General features: G+C 60.9%; 9 protein-coding genes across 9 annotated transcripts; 4 read left to right on the top strand and 5 right to left on the bottom strand.

The window, feature by feature from the left end:
- Positions 1–225: 225 nt before the first annotated feature.
- KRS1 (uncharacterized protein) lies at positions 226–2,227 on the bottom strand (the record flags this gene model as incomplete). Its single annotated transcript, XM_060604102.1, has 3 exons — positions 226–388; positions 458–2,005; positions 2,163–2,227. 3 exons carry the CDS (start codon positions 2,225–2,227, stop codon positions 226–228), a joined length of 1,776 nt encoding a protein of 591 aa, XP_060453351.1.
- Positions 2,228–2,604: 377 nt separating this feature from the next.
- Positions 2,605–3,651, top strand: MRPL10 (uncharacterized protein; the record flags this gene model as incomplete). Its single annotated transcript, XM_060604103.1, has 2 exons — positions 2,605–2,727; positions 3,058–3,651. 2 exons carry the CDS (start codon positions 2,605–2,607, stop codon positions 3,649–3,651), a joined length of 717 nt encoding a protein of 238 aa, XP_060453352.1.
- Positions 3,652–3,970: 319 nt separating this feature from the next.
- Positions 3,971–4,828, bottom strand: GAR1 (uncharacterized protein; the record flags this gene model as incomplete). The annotated part of the gene is made up of 3 exons (XM_060604104.1): positions 3,971–4,167; positions 4,254–4,532; positions 4,696–4,828. The coding sequence occupies 3 exons, from the start codon at positions 4,826–4,828 to the stop codon at positions 3,971–3,973; spliced, it is 609 nt and encodes a 202-aa protein (XP_060453353.1).
- A 232-nt stretch (positions 4,829–5,060) lies between these two features.
- Positions 5,061–6,995, top strand: GWT1 (uncharacterized protein; the record flags this gene model as incomplete). The annotated part of the gene is made up of 5 exons (XM_060604105.1): positions 5,061–5,153; positions 5,189–6,049; positions 6,093–6,225; positions 6,263–6,642; positions 6,684–6,995. 5 exons carry the CDS (start codon positions 5,061–5,063, stop codon positions 6,993–6,995), a joined length of 1,779 nt encoding a protein of 592 aa, XP_060453354.1.
- Positions 6,996–7,259: 264 nt separating this feature from the next.
- On the top strand, positions 7,260–8,569 carry cwf29 (uncharacterized protein; the record flags this gene model as incomplete). Its single annotated transcript, XM_060604106.1, has 4 exons — positions 7,260–7,264; positions 7,300–7,379; positions 7,435–7,761; positions 7,824–8,569. The coding sequence occupies 4 exons, from the start codon at positions 7,260–7,262 to the stop codon at positions 8,567–8,569; spliced, it is 1,158 nt and encodes a 385-aa protein (XP_060453355.1).
- A 175-nt stretch (positions 8,570–8,744) lies between these two features.
- Positions 8,745–9,617, bottom strand: CcaverHIS019_0108080 (uncharacterized protein; the record flags this gene model as incomplete). The annotated part of the gene is made up of 2 exons (XM_060604107.1): positions 8,745–8,910; positions 9,193–9,617. The coding sequence occupies 2 exons, from the start codon at positions 9,615–9,617 to the stop codon at positions 8,745–8,747; spliced, it is 591 nt and encodes a 196-aa protein (XP_060453356.1).
- Positions 9,618–10,694: 1,077 nt separating this feature from the next.
- On the top strand, positions 10,695–15,599 carry CcaverHIS019_0108090 (uncharacterized protein; the record flags this gene model as incomplete). The annotated part of the gene is made up of 1 exon (XM_060604108.1): positions 10,695–15,599. One exon carries the CDS (start codon positions 10,695–10,697, stop codon positions 15,597–15,599), a length of 4,905 nt encoding a protein of 1,634 aa, XP_060453357.1.
- Positions 15,600–16,362: 763 nt separating this feature from the next.
- On the bottom strand, positions 16,363–16,889 carry CcaverHIS019_0108100 (uncharacterized protein; the record flags this gene model as incomplete). The annotated part of the gene is made up of 3 exons (XM_060604110.1): positions 16,363–16,650; positions 16,694–16,833; positions 16,865–16,889. The coding sequence occupies 3 exons, from the start codon at positions 16,887–16,889 to the stop codon at positions 16,363–16,365; spliced, it is 453 nt and encodes a 150-aa protein (XP_060453358.1).
- Positions 16,890–17,991: 1,102 nt separating this feature from the next.
- CcaverHIS019_0108110 (uncharacterized protein) lies at positions 17,992–18,508 on the bottom strand (the record flags this gene model as incomplete). Its single annotated transcript, XM_060604111.1, has 3 exons — positions 17,992–18,228; positions 18,260–18,384; positions 18,469–18,508. The coding sequence occupies 3 exons, from the start codon at positions 18,506–18,508 to the stop codon at positions 17,992–17,994; spliced, it is 402 nt and encodes a 133-aa protein (XP_060453359.1).
- Positions 18,509–19,475: the final 967 nt, after the last annotated feature.

Below are 19,475 nucleotides of genomic sequence, written 5' to 3' on the forward strand. Positions count from 1 at the left end.
GAGAGAGAAGTTGCAAGAGATGGAGGTTGGTTGTAGATGGACGCGTTGAATAGGGTCCAGGCAGGGGTTTACAAAGGGAAGCCAGCTACTAGACCATGAGACTATGGTCACATACCACGTGGCAAACACCACTAGCAATATTGTCCTCCTGGGCCTCTAAGAGCTTGCTAACGCATGTTTCACACAGATCTAGCATAGCTTTCGCCTTCTACTGACATTCGAGCCTTAGATCTGCCCCTGCGAAGGGAACTCGTGGTCGCCCTGCTTCTCTGGGCGCATGGCCGGGAACAGGAGCACCTCCTTGATGTTGGCCGAGTCGGTGAGGAACATGACGAGACGGTCAATGCCGAGACCCCAGCCACCGGTGGGGGGAAGACCGTACTCGAGGCTGATGTCAGTTGGGGCTCTCCGAGGACTGGCTGGCTCGCGACTGTGTCGCTCGCTGGTCAACACTCACGCGTTCAGGAAGGTCTCGTCGACACCCTGCGCCTCGTCGTCACCCTGCTCCTTCTGGCGGACCTGCTCCGCGAAGCGGTCACGCTGGTCGAAGGGGTCGTTCAATTCAGTGTAGGCGTTGCAGATCTCCTTGGTCGCAATGAAGGCCTCAAAGCGCTCGCAGAGACCGGGGCGCGAGCGGTGGTACTTGGCCAGGGGGGACATGACCTGGGGGTGGCCAACGATGAACGAGGGGTTGATGCACTGGTTCTCAATAAACTCGCCGACAAGCTTGTCAAGGAGACGGGCGTTGGTCTTGGGCTCAGCGCAGTCGACGTTGTGCTTCTCGCAGATCTCGCGGAGGAACTTGTTGGCCTCGTCAGTGTGGAGGGTGTCTCCGGGAGGGAACTTGACGTTGAGCTGCTTCTCGAGCTCCTCGATCATGTCAAAGCGCTTCCAGGGAGCGGCAAAGTCAATGTCGTAGCACGGCTGGCCCTCGCCCTTGCCCTTGGGGTGGAACTTGATCTTGGTCCCACCAGTGAGGTACTTGACGAGACCCGAGATCATCGACTCGGTCATGTCCATGAGGTCGTACATGTCGGCGTAAGCCATGTAGAACTCGCAGATAGAGAACTCGGGGTTGTGGGTCATGTCAATCTGCTCGTTGCGGAACACGCGGCCGATCTCAAACACGCGGTCAAGGCCACCGACAATGAGCTCCTTGAGGTAGAGCTCGGGAGCGATACGCATGAAGAGATCAAGCTTGAGGTCGTTGTGGTGGGTCACGAATGGCTTGGCGGTGGCACCACCGGCAATCATCGACATCATGGGAGTCTCGACCTCCAGGAAACCAAGCGAGTCAAGGAACTTGCGGATGTAGTTGACAATCTTGGCGCGGGCGATGAAGACATCGCGGGTGGGCTGGTTGACAATCAGGTCGAGGTAGCGCTTGCGGTAGCGGGTCTCGGTGTCGGTGAGGCCCTCGCGGCCTGGCAGCTGGTGCAAGCAGGGCGCGAGAAGCCTGACCTCACTGGCGGCGATGGAGAGCTCACCAGCCTTGGTGCGGGTCGGCTTACCGGTGACACCGATAATGTCACCGCGGCGGATGAGGTCGTTCTGCTGGACGAACGCCTCGAGCGACTCGGCGTTCTGCGCCTGCGCAAGCACCTGGACCTTGGCGCCGTCAGCGCGCAGGTCGTAAAAGCGGATCTTGTTGCCCGACGCGCGCATAGTCTGTACGCGGCCAGCGACGGTGATCGGCTTCTCAACCTCGACGGTCTCGCCTTCGGGCACCTTGCCCTCGACAGCCCACTCCTCGACGAACGCGGGGATGCCGGTCGATACGTGGAACTTGTGCGGGTAAGGGTCCGGGTTCTTGGTCTCGCGCAGCTTCTTGATCGCGTTCGAGCGGAGCTCGTAGAACGCCGCAGCGTCGAGCTGCTCCTCGGCAGCAGCAGCAGCAGCGGCGCCAGCCTTGGACGACTGGGCGGGAGCGCTGGCGGCCTTCTCAGCGGCCTTGGCAGCCTTCTTCTTCTCGACCTCACGCTGCTTCTGGCGACGCTTGAGCTCGCTACGTGTTAGTCACAGAACTTCAAGATCAAGGTGAGGCCCAAGCGCAGGTGAAACCGTGTCAGGCCACAACATTTGACATGTCACCGGCAATGAAATGCCACAAGTCGAGCCGTGAAACAGTCATAATAGACCGCCGCCATCACGTCACCACTCACGACTTGGAGACCATCTCTCCGGTCTCGGGGTCCTTCTGGAGGTTGGCCTCGACGGGGGCGGACATTTTGAATGATCGGGCTAGGGAAGGGTAAGGTGCGCGATAAGAGGGTCTGCTGAAGTGGTGGAGAGTGGGGACGAACTGCGTGTTAGCCTTATAGAGGCTTCTCAGCATGCACGGTGGCGGGATATTGACCGGCGCGGGTGTGGACCGGAGTCGGAATCGAGACGATGAGTAGTTTAAGAGCTTAGATGCCCTCTTTAAGTCTGTCTTGTCAAAGTCATTCACTTGATCAACCAGAAGTCGGTTGAATTCAACTGAGTTAACACTATTTTATTCGTGGATTTAAATTTGTTACGTAATGATCCGCAATCACAACGGAAACCCACCCAGAGAATGTGAAAGTCGAGCTCACTGACATACATCGCGGCAACACTACCACCATGCTCGGCCTCTCATCACTCCGCGCAGCGCTCGCGGCCGCCATAGAGCCCGCCATGGGCGTACGCGCCATGTCTACGACCCACCTGGGCAACCTCGCACCGGCGAAGGGGAGCAACAAAGTCGTGAGTAACATTCACCCGTATAGGCAAAACAGCATCGACTCGAACGGCGCGGCCATCGAGCCCGTTGGAGCGGCGAAACTTGCTCGGGTGATGTGGGGATAGCATCCTGAGTCGACTGGGGGTGATCCGACGGCCACCAGTCGAGCAGTGGCGGAGATGAGGTTGATAAGGACCGACCGAGGAAGGTTCGGACGGTCGGTGGCTAGCTAGCGACGAGTTCTGCCTTGCCAACAGCGCCACTGCCAACGTCTCGCAATGTTCGGGCTGCCTGTCTCCGCGCCGTCTCCGATGCTTGATCGGGTCGACGCTGTAATCCGAAGCTGACACCAGAACCTCCGCCGTGGTCGTGGTGAGGGATCGACCAAGGGTGGACAGGCGGGTCGCGGCCACAAGGGCCAGAACGCGCGCTCTGGTACGGGAAAGCCGACGCCGGGCTTCGCTGGCGGCCAGACGCCTCTCTACCGTCTCTTCCCTAAGCGTGGTTTCGTCAACTTCACGCGCCGCGCCTACGCGCCTCTCCAGCTCGCGACGCTGCAGCGCTGGATCGCGCTGGGCCGCATCAACCCCGCCGAGCCCATCACGATCGGCGCTGTTGTGCGCTCGAATGCCGTCCACGGGCTCTCCAAGCAGGCTGGCGTCAAGCTCGTCGGCAAGCCCGACACTTCCCTCCCCCTCCCGCCTGTCAAGCTCGAGCTGAGCCGGTTCTCAAAGGGTGCGGCGGATGCTGTGATTGCCGCGGGCGGCGAGGTCGAGGCTGTATACCACAACAACCTTAGTTTGAGGCAGGAGGTGTGGCCCGAGAAGATGGCGCGGCCCGTTAAGAGCGCACTGCCGATCCGCAGGACCGATATCGAGTTCTACTCCAACCCCGAGAACCATGGGTATCTTGCCAAGCGGGGGATTGTCATCGGCAAGCAGGCGTAGAGTAGCATAGCATGCACCATTCATAGCACGGCCGGTACTTTTACGATGACGGGTGTGGAGGGACGGAACGTGTTGTGTTGATTGTGTGATATATGGCAGCTTGGCGCAATGGCGGCTTGTGCGACCACCATCTACATTTGCAGGCGGTTTCCGCCGTCATCTGACGTACAGTCAAATGAACATTTCTCCTGTCAGCTGTCAGGACGCGCAGGACGGCAGCGCCGGAACGAAACAGCATATCTCCCTATCTTCTTCCTTCGCTGACCGCTCTTCACTGCGCTCGGGTATAATACATCAACATACAGATCTCCTTAGTAGCTTAGTAGCCACCACGTCCCCGCCCGCGGCCGCCGCCACCACCACGCGAGCTGAACCCACCGCGGCCACCGCCACGGCCACCACCACCGCCGCGCGAGCTAAACCCGCCACGGCCACCACCACGGCCACCGAATCCGCCACGACCACCACCACGGCCACCGCCACGGCCGCCAGTCGCACCGCCGCGCTTCTTCTCGCCTGGAGTCAGCCAACTTGCACAACAACAGAACGGTAAACAGTCCTGGGGATGGGTATCCCCAGGTCGGCGCGCTCGCCCGACTCACCCTTGGGCGCAGGAGGCTTGGGCAGGAAGCGCTCCAATGGCAACAGCTTGTCGCCGCCAATGTACACCTTGTCCTCCTTCTTGAAAGACGAGGCCTGCATGCCGGCGTCCATCTTGACGGTGAAGTAGACCTCGTTGATGGGGCCGAGGATCTCATCAATCTTGCCAATCTGGGTCTTGTTCTCGAGGTAGATAGGCGCGTTGAAGTAAGGGATCTTGGTCGGCTGGGTCAGAGAGCAAAGCATCTCGCTCTCGACTGGGTGGACGAACGAGCCGATCTCTGAGGGTTAGCTCGAGTTGAGAACGGAAGAGAACGTAACCGGGTGAGTCGCCTGTGTGCATCCACCTAGCACGATGTGCACAGGAGAGTCTCGGTCCACACTCAGAGTGCTCCACCCGGCATACGCCTTCCCGCGCGCTGGATGCGCTCGCAACCAACTCACCAAGCACCTCGGCAGGAGGGCCATAGCTCTGGTTGAAGCCGCCGCGGCCACCGCCGCGTCCACCACGTCCACCGAAGCCGCCACCGCGACCGCCGCCGCCACCACCCCTGGAAAATCCACCGCGTCCGCTCATGTCGATAGGTATGTTCGCTGTCGGTGTCGGAGTGTAGGTTGTTGGTGGAGGGAGTGGAATTCGATGCTCAACTTTTGCTGCCACGGACAGTGCCCGACGGGATTATCTGAAAGTCACGTGGTTACCATGCAGAGATGTGGAGACCCCGTAGTTTCGTTGCTTGGATCCTGCGTAATCTCCATCGTCATCACCCTTATCATCATCACCACACACTTTTCTTGAACAGCTCACCATGGTAGACTACAAGTCAGCCAAGGAGGCGTTCCATGCCGATAACCCCGGGTCGTCGGTCCATTACATCAACCTCATCAGTATCACTGCCCTTGTGAGCTCCCTACCGTGACAGCGAGCTGACGACAGACAGGTTATGCGCTGTTCGCGACCGCGTCACGCCGCACTGAGGGCCGGCTGCTTGACTATGGAACGACCGTCCTTCCTCTCCTCCTGGCGATGACAATCATGTCATCCCATCTCATTTTACTGAACGGAGTACTCGCCATCGCGACATGGGTGCTCAGCGCGACCACTCCAAGGGCATGGTACCCTCATCGGGTGACGAAGCCGCGTGGACGATGGCTCGCCGAGAGCGACAGTGAGGACGAAGGAGGCAGCGGGCGCCGAACACCAAAACGCCGGCCCAAGGTCAAACTCCCGTCACAGGTGGTGGCTGAAGCCAATGCCGCCGAGGCTGAGCGTCGGACTTCGGGCTCGGCTTCAGCCTCGGCCCTATCCTCCCCCGTATCGCCGGACGAGGGACGCCGCCGCCGCGTCTCTCCGGTCCCCTGGGCGAGCGGAGCTGTCATCGACATTGGCTCACCTCAGCCTCAGCGCAGCTCCTCCCCCATGAAGCACGACACTCCACCCACACATGCACAACTTCCGCACTCGCGCGCTGGCCGGCCCGTACGCCCACGTACACACCTCCCCTTCCTCTCGGTATACCGCGCCCACATGATGGTAATGACCATTCTCGCAATCTTGGCCGTTGACTTCCCTGTGTTCCCTCGCGTCTTGGGGAAGACGGAGGACTGGGGCACGGGCCTCATGGATGTCGGTGTCGGCTCGTTCGTCTTCTCTCTCGGCATCGTGAGCTCCAAGGCCTTCTCCGCTTTCCGGAGAGGCAAGATGCTCTCCACGCTTCTCGTTTCCCTCCGTCGCGCCCTCCCTGTACTTGCCCTGGGTTTCGTTCGCCTCCTCATGGTCAAGGGCGTCGAGTACCCGGTACGTGCCAGCTCTGCGAACCTCTTTTCTGAGCTGACAACAGGAACACGTCACCGAGTACGGCGTACACTGGAACTTCTTCTTCACGCTCGGCTTCGTGCCTGCGCTCGCAACCGCCCTCCTTCCGCTTCGCCGGGAGTTCAAGTGGGGCACCATCGCGGTCGCGATTAGTGCTTGTAAGCTAACACACTTGGAGATTATAGTTGACAACAGTGCAACAGTTGATCCTCGCCATGCCAGGCCTCACCCCGTTCCTTCTCAACAACTACCGCCCCAACATTATCGCCGCGAATAAGGAGGGCCTCGTCTCGCTACCCGGCTATTTGGCTATCTTCCTCGTCGGGCTCGGCATCGGCGAACATATCCTGACCCTCTCCACTGGTCGGCGGAGGAGACGCTCGTCCCCTCGCCGAAGGGAAGCCGTGACCAGCGGTAACGAGAGCGACGACGAGTTCTCAGACCCTGACGCGGCGGCTGAAAGAGCAACGCGCCGGCGATCTGAGCTCGCCCTCGAGCTGGCGGGCTACGCGGCTGCAAGCTGGATCGCGCTCGGCGCATGCAGCTACTTGGGCTGGCGGGTGTCGCGTCGTCTCGTAAGTGTCCCTCAGCTGAGAGCACGACAAGCTGATCCCAGGCCAACGCTCCATACGTACTCTGGACGGTCGCGTACAACGCATCCTATCTCGCCGGCTACCTCTTCATCGAGATCTGGATGTGCGACCCGCGACCCGGGCATGCCGAACGCGCCTGCCCGCCCCTCCTGGATGCGGTCAACGCCAACGGCCTCGCCGTCTTCCTCCTGGCCAACCTTGGGACTGGTCTCGTTAACATCAGCATGCAGACCATGTTCGCACCCGACTGGCTCGCGATGGGCGTGCTCGTCACGTACAGCGTCGCCATTTTAGGCATTGCATGGCTGCTGCGTGGGGTCCGGATCAAGATCTAATAGATTTGTAGAGGTACTCGTAGACTACATTATGATGACACGTACTTGTGATTCCGCTGTACGAGCTTGCCGTGCTTACCAACAAAGTGGCAGGCGGTCGTGGCGCGTCGTGACTTTGGCACAAGTTCGCTGCTGACTGTATGGACAACCTCCACCTCCTCTGGTGGTATTTGCTTCCGTGTCCAACCGCCACCCAACGAAAGTCGGTCACCCTTGTTGATCCCTCACACTCGACGGCTCCTCCTCACCAACCTTCCTCCCTCAATGAAGTAAGCTCCGGAGGCGTTGAGAGAGCTAACTTCAGCTCCATCAAGGAGATCCAACGGATCAACGAGCAAGAGCTCGCCCTTGGCGTCAAGGGCTCGTGGCACGACGATTTCAAAGGTCAGTCCAAGTCTACCTTCCTCCCAGTCGCCTTCCCCCTAGTGGCTGACCCCAGACTCAGCCTACGTCTTCGTCGGCGGCATACATCCCGACCTGACCGATGGAGACGTGATCAAAATCCTCTCCCAATTCGGTGAGGTCTGGGATATCAACATGCCGCGCGACAAGGAGAGCGGCAGGCATCGCGGCTTCGGGTACGTCATGTACGAGGACCAGCGCAGCACAGTTCTGGCCATAGACAACTTGAACGGTGCAGAGGTTCTGGGTCGCACGCTGCGAGTCGACCATGCGCGCTACAAACAGCAGGGGAAGCGAAACGCGGAGGGCGACTATGAAGAGCCCGAGGAAGCGAGTTATAATGCTCGTCCGCCAGACATTGAGGGTGAGTCGAGGCCATAACAGACATAATCAGCTGTCAGGCGTTGAAAACTCAGCTGACACCAGAATCCTCTAGCGAAGAAGAGGAGGAAAAGGAGGAGGAGGATGACGGACTCGATTCTGATGATCCCATGACGGCGCTTATCCGGCAGGAGAAGGCCAAGGCTACCGGAAAGGAGGAACGGCGCGCCGCCAAGGCCAAGCGTAAGGAGGAGCGGGCGAAAAAACGCGAGGTGCGGGACAAGCGGCGCGACAAGGAGCTCCGGCGATACAGGGATGAGAGTAGGGACAGGAAGCGCGAGCGCTCGCCGCGTCGCCTTGAGGGTCGCGATCGCCGAGACCGTGAGGACAAGAACGAGCACAGTGAGAGGGAGGGCGCGCGTGGACGGGAGTCGCCGCGGATGTCTACCCGAGAGCGCTCGCCGCGTCGCGATAATCGGGAACGTGACCGTGAGTCTGCACCTCGACCCGACAACGGCGGTCGTGAGCGTGCGGCGCCCCTGCGTGATGAGCGTGAGCGTGAGCGTTCTGCTCGGCGCGACGACGATAGGGAACGACCCGCGCCTCGACGCGATGACCGGGAACGTGAACGATTCCCTCCTCGCCGTGAGGAGCGTGAGCGTGAGCGCGAGCGGTCGCTCAGGCGCGATGACCGCGATCGTGAACGTGCCCGCGACGACCGTTCGCCTTACAAGCGCGACGATCGTGAGAGGGACCGCGAGGAAAGGCGAAGGGATGATCGCCGGGATGACCGCGACAGGAATCGCGAACGGGATGACCGTCGTTACGAGCGTGAGGAGCGCCGTCGGTAGCAGCGGGAGAGGATGTAGATGTAGCTGTAGCTGTAGACACAGTGCAACCTGAGCATGGTATGAAGGGGTTCACCTCGGTGGGTAACAGCTGCTCGTCTTCTGACCACCCATACAATCATCCCCACGCCCCGCCCAGATCAATGTGTCGCATGCGCATGCTATGAATACACCCAGACTACCAGAAGAGCTTGCGGCGCTCGCGGACCGCACTGCTGAGCTTGCGCGCGGGCGACCACTTGTCCTGTTGCCTCTCGAGCGCCTCGGCCTTGTCGGCGAGCTGCGCCTTGGATGCAGGAGCGACGCGGGGAATCACGTGCTGATGCTCGGGGGGGATGGACAGACTGGAGTCAGCGGGGGACTTGGAGTGTAACAGATCAAGTACAGATCTAGTTGCGAAAGGCTACTTGCGTTCGAGGCATCTGTTGGGAGTGGGGGAGCCGGCTATCGACATCCTAATGACCACTGGATAGGTGGAAGAAAACTTCCAGCTCTCCCATCTCGCCCTCACTCCCAACAGCTGCAACATTCAGGTGGCTGGCACTGCACGCTTGTTCCTCCTTGCTTGACCGTCGCCCACACTTTTCTCTCCCACTCCCTCATCTCATTCCACGGCAAGTACTCACGCCTCAGCAATCTGCCCGCGCGACTTGCCCTCAGCGCGCATCTCCTTCATCTGGGCCACGACCTCGCTCGACCACTCGACGGGCGCATGTGCGCGCGGCGCGCGACGGAGGGGCGCGGCCTCCTCACCCGTGAGCTGGACGCCCTCGCCACTAATCCAGCGGAGGAGGTCGGGCTTGCGACCAGTGGTGTAGCTTGGCGCAGTCGGGGGAGGCGAGTGGTGGAACGAGAGACCTGAGCCGCCAAGCTTGCTGCTCGAGGTGGTGGGGACCTCGGCGGCCGGGTTGGGCGTCGAGGTGCCCGCGGACTGGCGCGGCTGTGAGGGCACGTGAGGCGAGCGGAGTGCCGGCATGCGAGGAGGACGGGCGTGGTGCGTCACTCCCCGGCGGAGGAGGGGAGTGGCTGCTGAGACGAGTGGCCTGGTCATTGTGGTATGGGTTGGCTGTTTTGTTCAGTGAGCGATAAAGTCGAGGTTGAGAGGTCCGAAGTTGTCTGCCTGACGTTAGTGAGGTTTCAGGCTGATCAGAAGAAAGCGGAACCAAAATCCTCTTTCCAGGGAGTTGGGAGAACTGGTTAGTTTTGAAACTGTACCATTTTACTTTGACTCCACGTGCAATGACGTTATTTTTTTGTCGAGAATGGTCAACGTGGAAACCGGGATCAAATCTTAGCATCTACCAGCCGCCACAATAATCCAGTCAGGACGCGCCTGTCTTTCTTCGGCAGGGTCTGCAAACAAACATCCCCATCTGATGGGAAACCGCCATTCAATGTGGCTGCACCAGCCTTCTTCATCACCCTTTTGCTTCTTGGCTTTTCCCAGTCTCCCATCATTCCCCTGATCTCGTAAGCAACCCGACTGCGATTGAGACTGAGACTAACGGCAGTAGACCCGAGAGCGTGACCAGTGCAGCATGGCTTACGAAACCTTCCTTGGTCAACCTTGGTCTTAACAGGGTCAAATCCCATTAAATCTACATGGCAAGCCCAGGGTCTGCACGGTCTGTACGTAGCTCATCTCCGCCGCTAATCCTTTGACCGTGCGCCAAACATAACCACAAGCTCCAGTTGTGGCGCCAGGGTGGCACCGATGAATGTCGCTCAACGAAGGCTGGTAGGCCACTCATCACTCAGGCAAACCTCCTCTAACCTCGGCTCGCCTGATACCCAGCTGCCAAGCAGCCATTCAATCATGCCCCTGCTAGCTCACAGTAACGCTCCTTGTTCTCCCTGCAACACATTGCGCAGGGCCCACCAATGGCCGAGCACCCGGGTGCACAGGCTCTGGTGACCGACTCAAATGAGCCTACATCAACACGGCCCCCCTCTTCTTCTTCTTCTTTGCATTCTCACCCCCATCTCTCCCCTCCTCCATCTTTGACATCCGTACTCTGAGAGTACAATCCCCTGCTTGACGCAGAAGTGTAGCCCCGGCGGCTGCATCTGACTACCTCGTTGCTGAGCGACACCCTCTCCTACCTCATCCCCTTCTCCCTAATCCAGTATGCGTTTCCCCCCGGCCGGTCCGTCCCTCCTTCTCCCTCTCCTCCTCGCTTCCTCTGCGGTCGCGGCACCAACCCGCAGTGGTCTCCGGTTCGGCAAGCTCCACCGCGAGCGTGCAGGACCATGGAAGGCGTACCTCGCTCACGAGACCTTTGAGCACGGCCCCGAAGAGGTGGCTGTGACCACGAGCGAGACTGTTGAGGAGAACTCTACCAACCCACCAAACCTGGTGTTTAACACGACCGTGATTGACAACTCGACGGTTATTGACAACTCGACTATTGTCGACAACTCGACGACAGTCATTGTCAACTCCACCGAGTCATCCACCGCCACTCCCTCGCCCACCATCGCCATCCTCCCAGCACCAGAGGTCGACCCATCGGTCTCGGAGACGCCAGAGAGCCTTCCCGCCACCCAGACGGAGGAGAGCTCTTCCACCGCGTCCCCGTCTACCACCTGGACGCCGACGAAGCCCGACTTCAGCCACCCCTCGTGGGAGGCGCGCCTCAATGGCTCGGACACGGTCCCAGTGCCGCCCGTGATGAACGAGTCGCACATTGCGGCGATCCAGTCCGGCGCGGCGACCTACTCGGCCCTCTCGTACACGGACTACGTTCAGGACCCCACGACGACCTCTCCGGCCGGCCCGACTCCCACTGTCGGCAGTGCGAACGACAAGGCGCAGGGCATCGCGGGCGACTGGATCAAGTCGTTGATGAACAAGAAGATCGGCGAGCTCCTCCCCACGGTCACTCTTGAGATGATCCTCAAGCCCACGCAGGAGGCCGACGGCACGTGGGACTACGTCGTCATCATGGGCGCGGATGGCACTGCTACTGCCGTCCCGACCTTTGGTCCCTCGTCGACGTCTCCGGCTCTTCCTTCTTCTACCTCGTCGACCCGGACCCGGACCCGGACCCGGACCCGGACGCGCGAGCCTGCACCCACCCAGGCTCCGCCGTCTGGCGGAAACGAGAACTCTTCTGGTGGTGATTCGGGCTCGGGTGGCGCTGGCGCCAACCCCAACCCTCCCATCACCACCTCGGCCGATCTCGGCGGATCTCCCTCCACCACTGGGTCGGGTGGTTCCGACAACGGCCCCAACTGGGTGCCTGTCCAGAGTATCCAGACTCCTGGAGGCTCTCGCCCCACTCCCACTTCCACTCCCTCGTCTGCCCCTGCCCCTAAGCCTACCTCCGGCTCGGGCAACGGGGGTTCCTCGAACTCGGGGTCGGAGCACCCAGCTCCTGCCCCTCCCCCCGAGGAGAACAACACTGAGCAGCCGGCCCCTTCGTCTGCTCCAGAGGAGAGCAACACCGAGCAGCCGGCCCCCACGTCCACTCAGGGAGAGAACCGGCCACAGCAGCCTGCTCCTTCGTCGGAGCCTGAGCAGCCGTCGACCGAGCCTGAGCAGCCGTCTACTGAGCCAGAGCAGCCTACTTCATCGCAGCCTGCCCCTTCGCAGCCTTCGGACAACTGGGAGAACGATAACGAGGTGGACTTCAAGCCTCCCGGCAACAACGGTGTTGAGAACGTTGGCTCCGAGCTCCCCGCTCCCTCTGCCACCGAGACCGACTCCGTCCCAACCTCCACGGATGGCAGCGGCCACGTCTACCCCACCGGATCGTTCCCCGAGGCCTCGCCCTCCCCCTCTGACTCTGTCGACCCCCTTCCCTCCGCTTCGGAAGTCGTCGACCCCTCTCCCTCTGCTTCGGACATTGTTGACCCCACCCCCTCCGCCCCCGCCCCCACGGACCCCACGGACCCCATCCCCTCGGTGACGGGTAAGCCCATTGACTCCGTTTCGCCCGCGCCCACTGCGTCAGAGGTGCCCAGCCCTTCAGCCGACCTGTCGGCCCTCCCGGGCGTCTCGTCGGAGGTGGCCCCCACGGCCTCCGCCGAGACCCCGGCTTGGTCTGCTGAGCCAACCTCTACGCTTTCGGGTGCCCCTATTCCGTCGGCCTCCTCCGAGATCTCTGCTTCGGCTGAGGAGCCCATCGCTCCCTCGCCGTCGGAGACTTCGGCCTCTGCTGAGCCTACTGCCGTTGAGCCCTCTGCATCTGCGGAGCCCACAGCCGTTGAGCCCTCTGCGACCGTCGAGACTTCTGCTGGAGCCGAGCCTACCGCGTCTGCTGAGCCATCGGCGTCCGCTGAGCCCTCGGCATCCGCTGAGCCATCGGCGTCCGCTGAGCCCTCGGCATCCGCTGAGCCATCCGCGTCTGCTGAGCCCTCGGCGTCCGCTGAGCCATCGGCGTCTGCTGAGCCATCGGCGTCGGCTGAGCCCTCGGCATCTGCTGAGCCTACCGCGTCTGCTGAGCCCTCGGCATCTGCTGAGCCATCGGCGTCGGCTGAGCCCTCGGCATCTGCTGAGCCTACCGCGTCTGCTGAGCCCTCGGCATCTGCTGAGCCTACCGCGTCTGCTGAGCCCTCGGCATCTGCTGAGCCATCGGCGTCGGCTGAGCCCTCGGCATCTGCTGAGCCTACCGCGTCTGCTGAGCCCTCGGCATCTGCTGAGCCTACCGCGTCTGCTGAGCCCTCGGCGTCGGCTGAGCCATCCGCGTCTGCTGAGCCCTCGGCATCTGCTGAGCCATCCGCGTCTGCTGAGCCCTCGGCATCTGCTGAGCCATCCGCGTCTGCTGAGCCATCCGCGTCTGCTGAGCCCTCGGCATCTGCTGAGCCATCGGCGTCTGCTGAGCCCTCGGCGTCGGCTGAGCCATCCGCGTCCGCTGAGCCCTCGGCGTCGGCTGAGCCTTCGGCATCTGCTGAGCCATCCGCGTCTGCTGAGCCATCCGCGTCCGCTGAGCCCTCGGCGTCGGCTGAGCCTTCGGCATCTGCTGAGCCATCCGCGTCTGCTGAGCCATCCGCGTCCGCTGAGCCCTCGGCATCCGCTGAGCCCTCGGCATCCGCTGAGCCCTCGGCATCCGCTGAGCCCTCGGCATCCGCTGAGCCCTCGGCATCCGCTGAGCCCTCGGCATCCGCTGAGCCCTCGGCATCCGCTGAGCCATCGGCGTCCGCTGAGCCCTCGGCGTCCGCTGAGCCCTCGGCGTCCGCTGAGCCCTCGGCGTCCGCTGAGCCATCCGCGTCTGCTGAGCCCTCGGCATCCGCTGAGCCTACGACATCCGCTGAGACCTCAGCCTCTGCAGAGCCTACGCCGTCGCCGTCCGTGACGACCTCGGCCGAGTCCTCGTCCACAGAGACGTCGACTTCGGCCGAGACGTCGCTCACAGACGCCTCGCCGGAGCCTTCGGCTTCTATTTCTACCTCCGCTGGAACCACTGAACCAACCCCTACAGACAGCACCACGCCGTCCCCGACCAGCATCGTCGACCCCGCCCCGACCGACAACTCGACCTCGGCTGAGCTCCCCACCTCCACGGGCAACTCTACCGACGTCCCCGTCCCCACTGGCAACTCGACTGCCCCCATCGACCCCGTCCCTACCTCGGACGCGACTGACGTCCCCACTTCCACTGGCGACATTACGTCTGCGATCCCCCTTCCCACTGGCAACGCTACCGAGGCCATTCCCTCGCCGTCTGGTACTGAGGTGATCCCGTCTCCCTCGGGCAACACGTCCGAGATTGTCCCCTCGTCTACCAGCACTGAGGAGATCCCCTCGCCCACTGGCAACACCTCCGAGATCGTCCCCTCGTCTACTAGCACTGAGGAGATCCCCTCGTCTACTAGCACTGAGGAGATCCCCTCGCCCACTGGCAACACGTCCGAGATTGTCCCCTCGTCTACCAGCACTGAGGAGATCCCCTCGCCCACTGGCAACACGTCCGAGATTGTCCCCTCGTCTACCAGCACTGAGGAGATCCCCTCGCCCACTGGCAACACGTCCGAGATTGTCCCCTCGTCTACCAGCACTGAGGAGATCCCCTCGCCCACTGGCAACACGTCCGAGATTGTCCCCTCGTCTACCAGCACTGAGGCGATTCCCTCCCCCTCGGGTAACGTCACCGAGACTCTTCCCTTGCCCACTGCCAACACCACCGAGATTCTCCCCTCGTCCTCGGCCACCATCTCGAGTTCCGAGGCACCCACGAGCACCACCTCTGAGCCTCTCCCCTCGGAGACGACCGTCACCACCTCGGAGCCTCTTCCCAGCAGTGTGACGACGGCCGAGACCTCCACCACGAGCGACATCCCCGCTGCCTCCACCACGAGCGACATCCCCGCTGCCTCCACCACGAGCGACCCCGCGCCCTCGAACACGACCGAGACGATTCCCTCGTCTACCGCCAACGAGACCGTCGCTCTTCCGACCGCCATCGTCCCGACCAACGACAACGGCATCGAGACTGTTACTTCTACCTCGTGGACAACCTTCACCGAGACGCGCACGCGCGAGCCCGACGCCACCTCCACTGAGGCCATCCCCTCATCGTCCGCGCTCCCTTCATCCTCGCCCACATCTTCGGCTGAGAGCTCAACCGTTGTGATCCCTTCGTCTTCGGCTGAGCCTTCTCCCTCGGCTTCACCTTCGCCTTCGTCGTCTGCTGAGCCGTCGTCGGCTTCACCTTCGTCGTCTGCTGAGCCGTCGTCGGCTTCACCTTCGTCTTCGTCGTCTGCTGAGCCCTCGTCGGCTTCAGCTTCCCCCTCGTCGTCGGCTTCCCCCGAGCCCTCGCCCTCCGCCATTGAGACCCCGACGACTCCCGAGCCGACCCCCAGCCCGACGACCTCTACCGAGACCACGACTTCGTCCTCAGCTTCTGCCTCCCCTGAGCCCTCTCTCTCGGCCTCGCCGAGCCCCACCACGCCCGCGCCCTCGCCCACTGAGACGGACGACTGCGAGGAGGTCAACGAGATCAACCAGCGTGACTACTTCGAGAACGACGAGTACGAGGAGCTCTGGGTCGACGAGGACGACGTGCGCCCCGACGACATCATCCTTGCTTAAGCTTCTTGCCCCCCATGGCTCTTGCCTGGAAGAGCGCTTCGCGCTACCTGGCGACCTCGCCGGAGGAGCGCCTGACGGACGCTAGATCGAATCCTTGAAATATTACTAACCCCCGCCGGAGCGGGCCTTAGGTAGTCAGTAGAACCCGCGCTGGCCGCGGTCTAATCATGAATATTGAGAATGCCACTTTTAGATATTAGCGGGTGTCCGGGGGACTGGTGTCAGTGGGTCAGCAAGCACTCGAGGAAAGGGTACTTGGCAATTGTTCGTTGCCGAGTGTTTCGTATGTGGAGTGTACCATCACGTGACAGCCTTTGAGGACGAGACGAATCGACTGTTCGGTTCTTGTACACTCACAACACCTATCACCCCAAGGTCATCCTCACTGATAATCCCCAAACAGCGAGCGGGCTGACTGAGTGCTTCCACACCTGCATGCCTGCACCGCCACCGTGGGTACGTCCGTGCTTATGACGCCGCCATTGTCCCTGTCATACACCTTGAAAAGGCACTGCAGGCCCTACTAGTTCTCAACTGGGATATTGAAAGACTCTGCATGCCAAAGGATTGTACCCAGACCACCAATGGAACCTGGGCACTAGAGGGCGACACTTCAACTACACAAAACCTTGGCATTAGAGGACGATGGCGGCGATCGCGAGAGCAGCCTCGTCTGTTGCCTGCCACTTTCTGGGGTGCATCGGAAGAACTCTGTCTCGCACCTGGATCTCAAAACAGCAAATATTCATGCTGACGACGTTGACTAGATGAGGCCATCGAGGATGGCAGCTCCGGCGATACCAACAAGCGCGTACACGGGGGCGCGGACCGCGCCGGCGTCGCTCTTGGCACCGGTGGGGGTGGCGGCCGATGCCGATCCCTTTACATCGGCGGTGGACGCAGTACTGTTGGTGTCTGAGGAGGCCGAGGAGGCCGAGGAGCCCTTGCCAATGTACTTGCAGGCAATCTCCACGCCCGACCAAGCATCCATGCCCTGGCCGTTACCGATGCACTTGATGCACGCCTGCGCGTCGTTGTACATGTCGCCCCCCTGGAGTCAGCGTGCCTTTGGATTAGGGGCGCAAGAGACGTACAGGGCAAAGCGGCTCGAGGCACTTGTAGTACCCAGTCTCGTTGTTCATGTTCGGAGCACACTTGGTAAACTGCTCGGAAAACTTCATGCAGGGGGTGAGGCACTCGGATGGGAAGACGGCAGTCTGAGCGACCGCGAAGGCTGGGGTTAGATCTTTCAGAGTGGCCCTTACGGGCAAGGAAGAGGAGGGCGAGCATGGCGAGTTTGAACGAGGTTGATGTGTGAGGATGTGACCTGTGAGGAGGTGGAGAGTAGTGAGCAGTGAGATATCGCTGCTCTTATGTAGCTGCTGTCCATCGTGGAGCCGAGTTATGTCAAGATCCTTGTTTTCAGAGAGCGAGATCGCGACTTGACAGCAGCCCCCGCACAGAGCACCGCGTCCAGTCCCTCATTCTACCTGGCAACACCTGACACATGATATACCTTGTGAAGAGCCGCATTCCTTGTCAGAGCCGCGAGGAGAACTGCGAATTTCACCCCGAGAGATCCCCGCCGCTCGGACCTATGCCACACCAAGGAGGAGAGGAGACTTGATAACCTGTGCATGTTCTGGTGCCCCAGTTTGCTCCTGGTTGCACGGGTTTGAATGTGATCCTGCGGCGAGGTGTTCTCCATGGTCGAGAATCAAGGTAAAGCCAAGGCACCGGCCAGACTCGGAATTTTCACGTCCGAAAGGCATGTCTGTGCGCCACAAACAAAGGAACTTGCATAACAAATAACGCAGAGGATGAAGCATAATTGGATACAATTAGAAAACGACAGCGACTAAAGACCCCGCCAGGACGGGGGGATGTGGGCGGCAAGGTTGGTGTCTGCGCTCATGTTCTTGGGAGCCGTGGCGGGGTTGGCACCGCGATCGATGCTACAGCGCTGCCTGCAGCGGTGACTTCGGCCATGGCGGACGGCTCGGATGTAGTTATAATTATCATGCAGTTGGCCCAGTCCCTTGTATACTGCAGCTTGACAAGGGAAGGCTATATGTATACTGCAGCTTGCCAAGACTTGCGTTGCGGGCTGCTCGGTATCGCCGAACCCGCTCACCGCTACGGTCTCAGCCTCACAAATTGGCTCTGGAAGTCTAGGGCACTTCAAGTCAATTTCAGTGAAGCATAACAAGTCACGGGATCGATCAGGCTCTACTCAAGCTGAGATTCCGGGTGCCACTTGACTCAACCCATCCCATTGTCCGGACAAGCTGTGCGGGGTAAAACACTGCAGAATAGACAATGTACAAAAAGAGATAAGGCGCAAAGCGCAACTAGATTAAAGGACCCCTTTAGTTAGGTGACTGTCCAAGGTCTAATCGGTGCCCTCGGCCTCGACGTTGTCGCAGTGGTTATCGTGGCCGTGGCCCTTGCCCTTGCCGTGACCCTTGCCCTTGCCCTTTCCCTTGCTCTTGCCCGTGCAAGTCGGGGTGGGCTCGGGAGACGACATAGTGGCCGTAGGCACGGGGCAGTTGAACATGGCGTAGTACTGAGCGGGAGGGGTGCTGGTCGTTGTCGAACTGCAAGCGACGCACTCGTCGAGCGTGGTGGCCTGACGTCAGGGGAGAACAGAGGAGACTCACGGTGCAGACGGCGATGACACAAGCACGACCCTCGGCGAAAGGCAGCGAACCACAGTTGTTCAGGTAGGTCTCGACGGGCGTGCACTTGGCCTCGCACCCGGGCGCGAACTGCGCAAAGGTCGAAGCTGGGGTCAGTAGTTGCCGGAGCCACAGCCTCGAGAGGGAATGGAGACCAGGTTTGGGCCGATGGGCGACTGGGTGGTACTCACGGATGAGGCCGAGGGCGAGGACGAGGGCGTAGAAGAGCATTTTGATCTCTGTAAGTTTGTGGTTGTGTAGAAGCTGTAAGAAGACGAGTTGCGGAGGAGGAGGGAGGTGGTTTGATGGTGGTTGAGAGGTCCAGGCCGACCTTATGTATGTAGAGCCACCCCCTGCCAAAGGACGACGCCGGAAAAAGCATTATCGACATCGTCGCAACTCGTGAGCAAGGGTAGATGGCTTACCGCAACCGCACGGGCTCACGCCACCAGATGACAGCCAGGCCACCGTCTCCGGCGCCCACCTTTGGTGCAACCGGTGATTGCGCTGGCTCCCATCGAACGGTCACGAGGTGTAAGCTGGCGTGGTGGGGTTAAGCCCCCGAGACGTCTGTTGACCACGGCGAAGACACTAAACCTGGACACACACGCCACCGTTCGGACCACCAAGCCTCCAGAAGCAGCTGATTACCTTGTCCCTCACTCTCTTCAGCCAGAAGTGTCCGAAAGGCCTTGGAGCAGAACAAGAAACTTAATCGTTCCGTTTCTGGAATGGACGTGGAATGCGCGAACGGGCCGGCAACACTGAAGCCACAATGGCGCCCTGGTGCGGATGAGGCATCCAGCAGAGCGTCAACCTCAATCGCCGCGGACTGACCGGCTGGATTCTGAGTTGAGGGATTCCTTTCCCATGTAATGGCAATGTGGTGAGTCAGCTGATGCGGCAGGACAAGGGATAGGAGGCATGGAATGTTCGGCGGCAATCAAACAGCACGCTTCCCTCGTTCTCGGAGACGTCACTGCGTAAAAACGGACCAGAGGCCGGAAGTCCTGTCCGGGACCGATGGACTGAACTTGGTAAGGAAAAGCATCAACGGTGCGAGCAGTGGCGCTCTCCTTCGGCGTGCACGCGGGCCGAGCGGCATCGAAGCCACATGCGTCGCACAGCGACGCGTCTCGTCCAGCAGGGAGACTAAGGTCGCGAGCGGAGTCCGAGACTAAGGCTGCGAACTGGGTCG

Source organism: Cutaneotrichosporon cavernicola, assembly GCF_030864355.1.
Source record: "Cutaneotrichosporon cavernicola HIS019 DNA, chromosome: 1".
Lineage (NCBI taxonomy): Eukaryota > Fungi > Basidiomycota > Tremellomycetes > Trichosporonales > Trichosporonaceae > Cutaneotrichosporon > Cutaneotrichosporon cavernicola.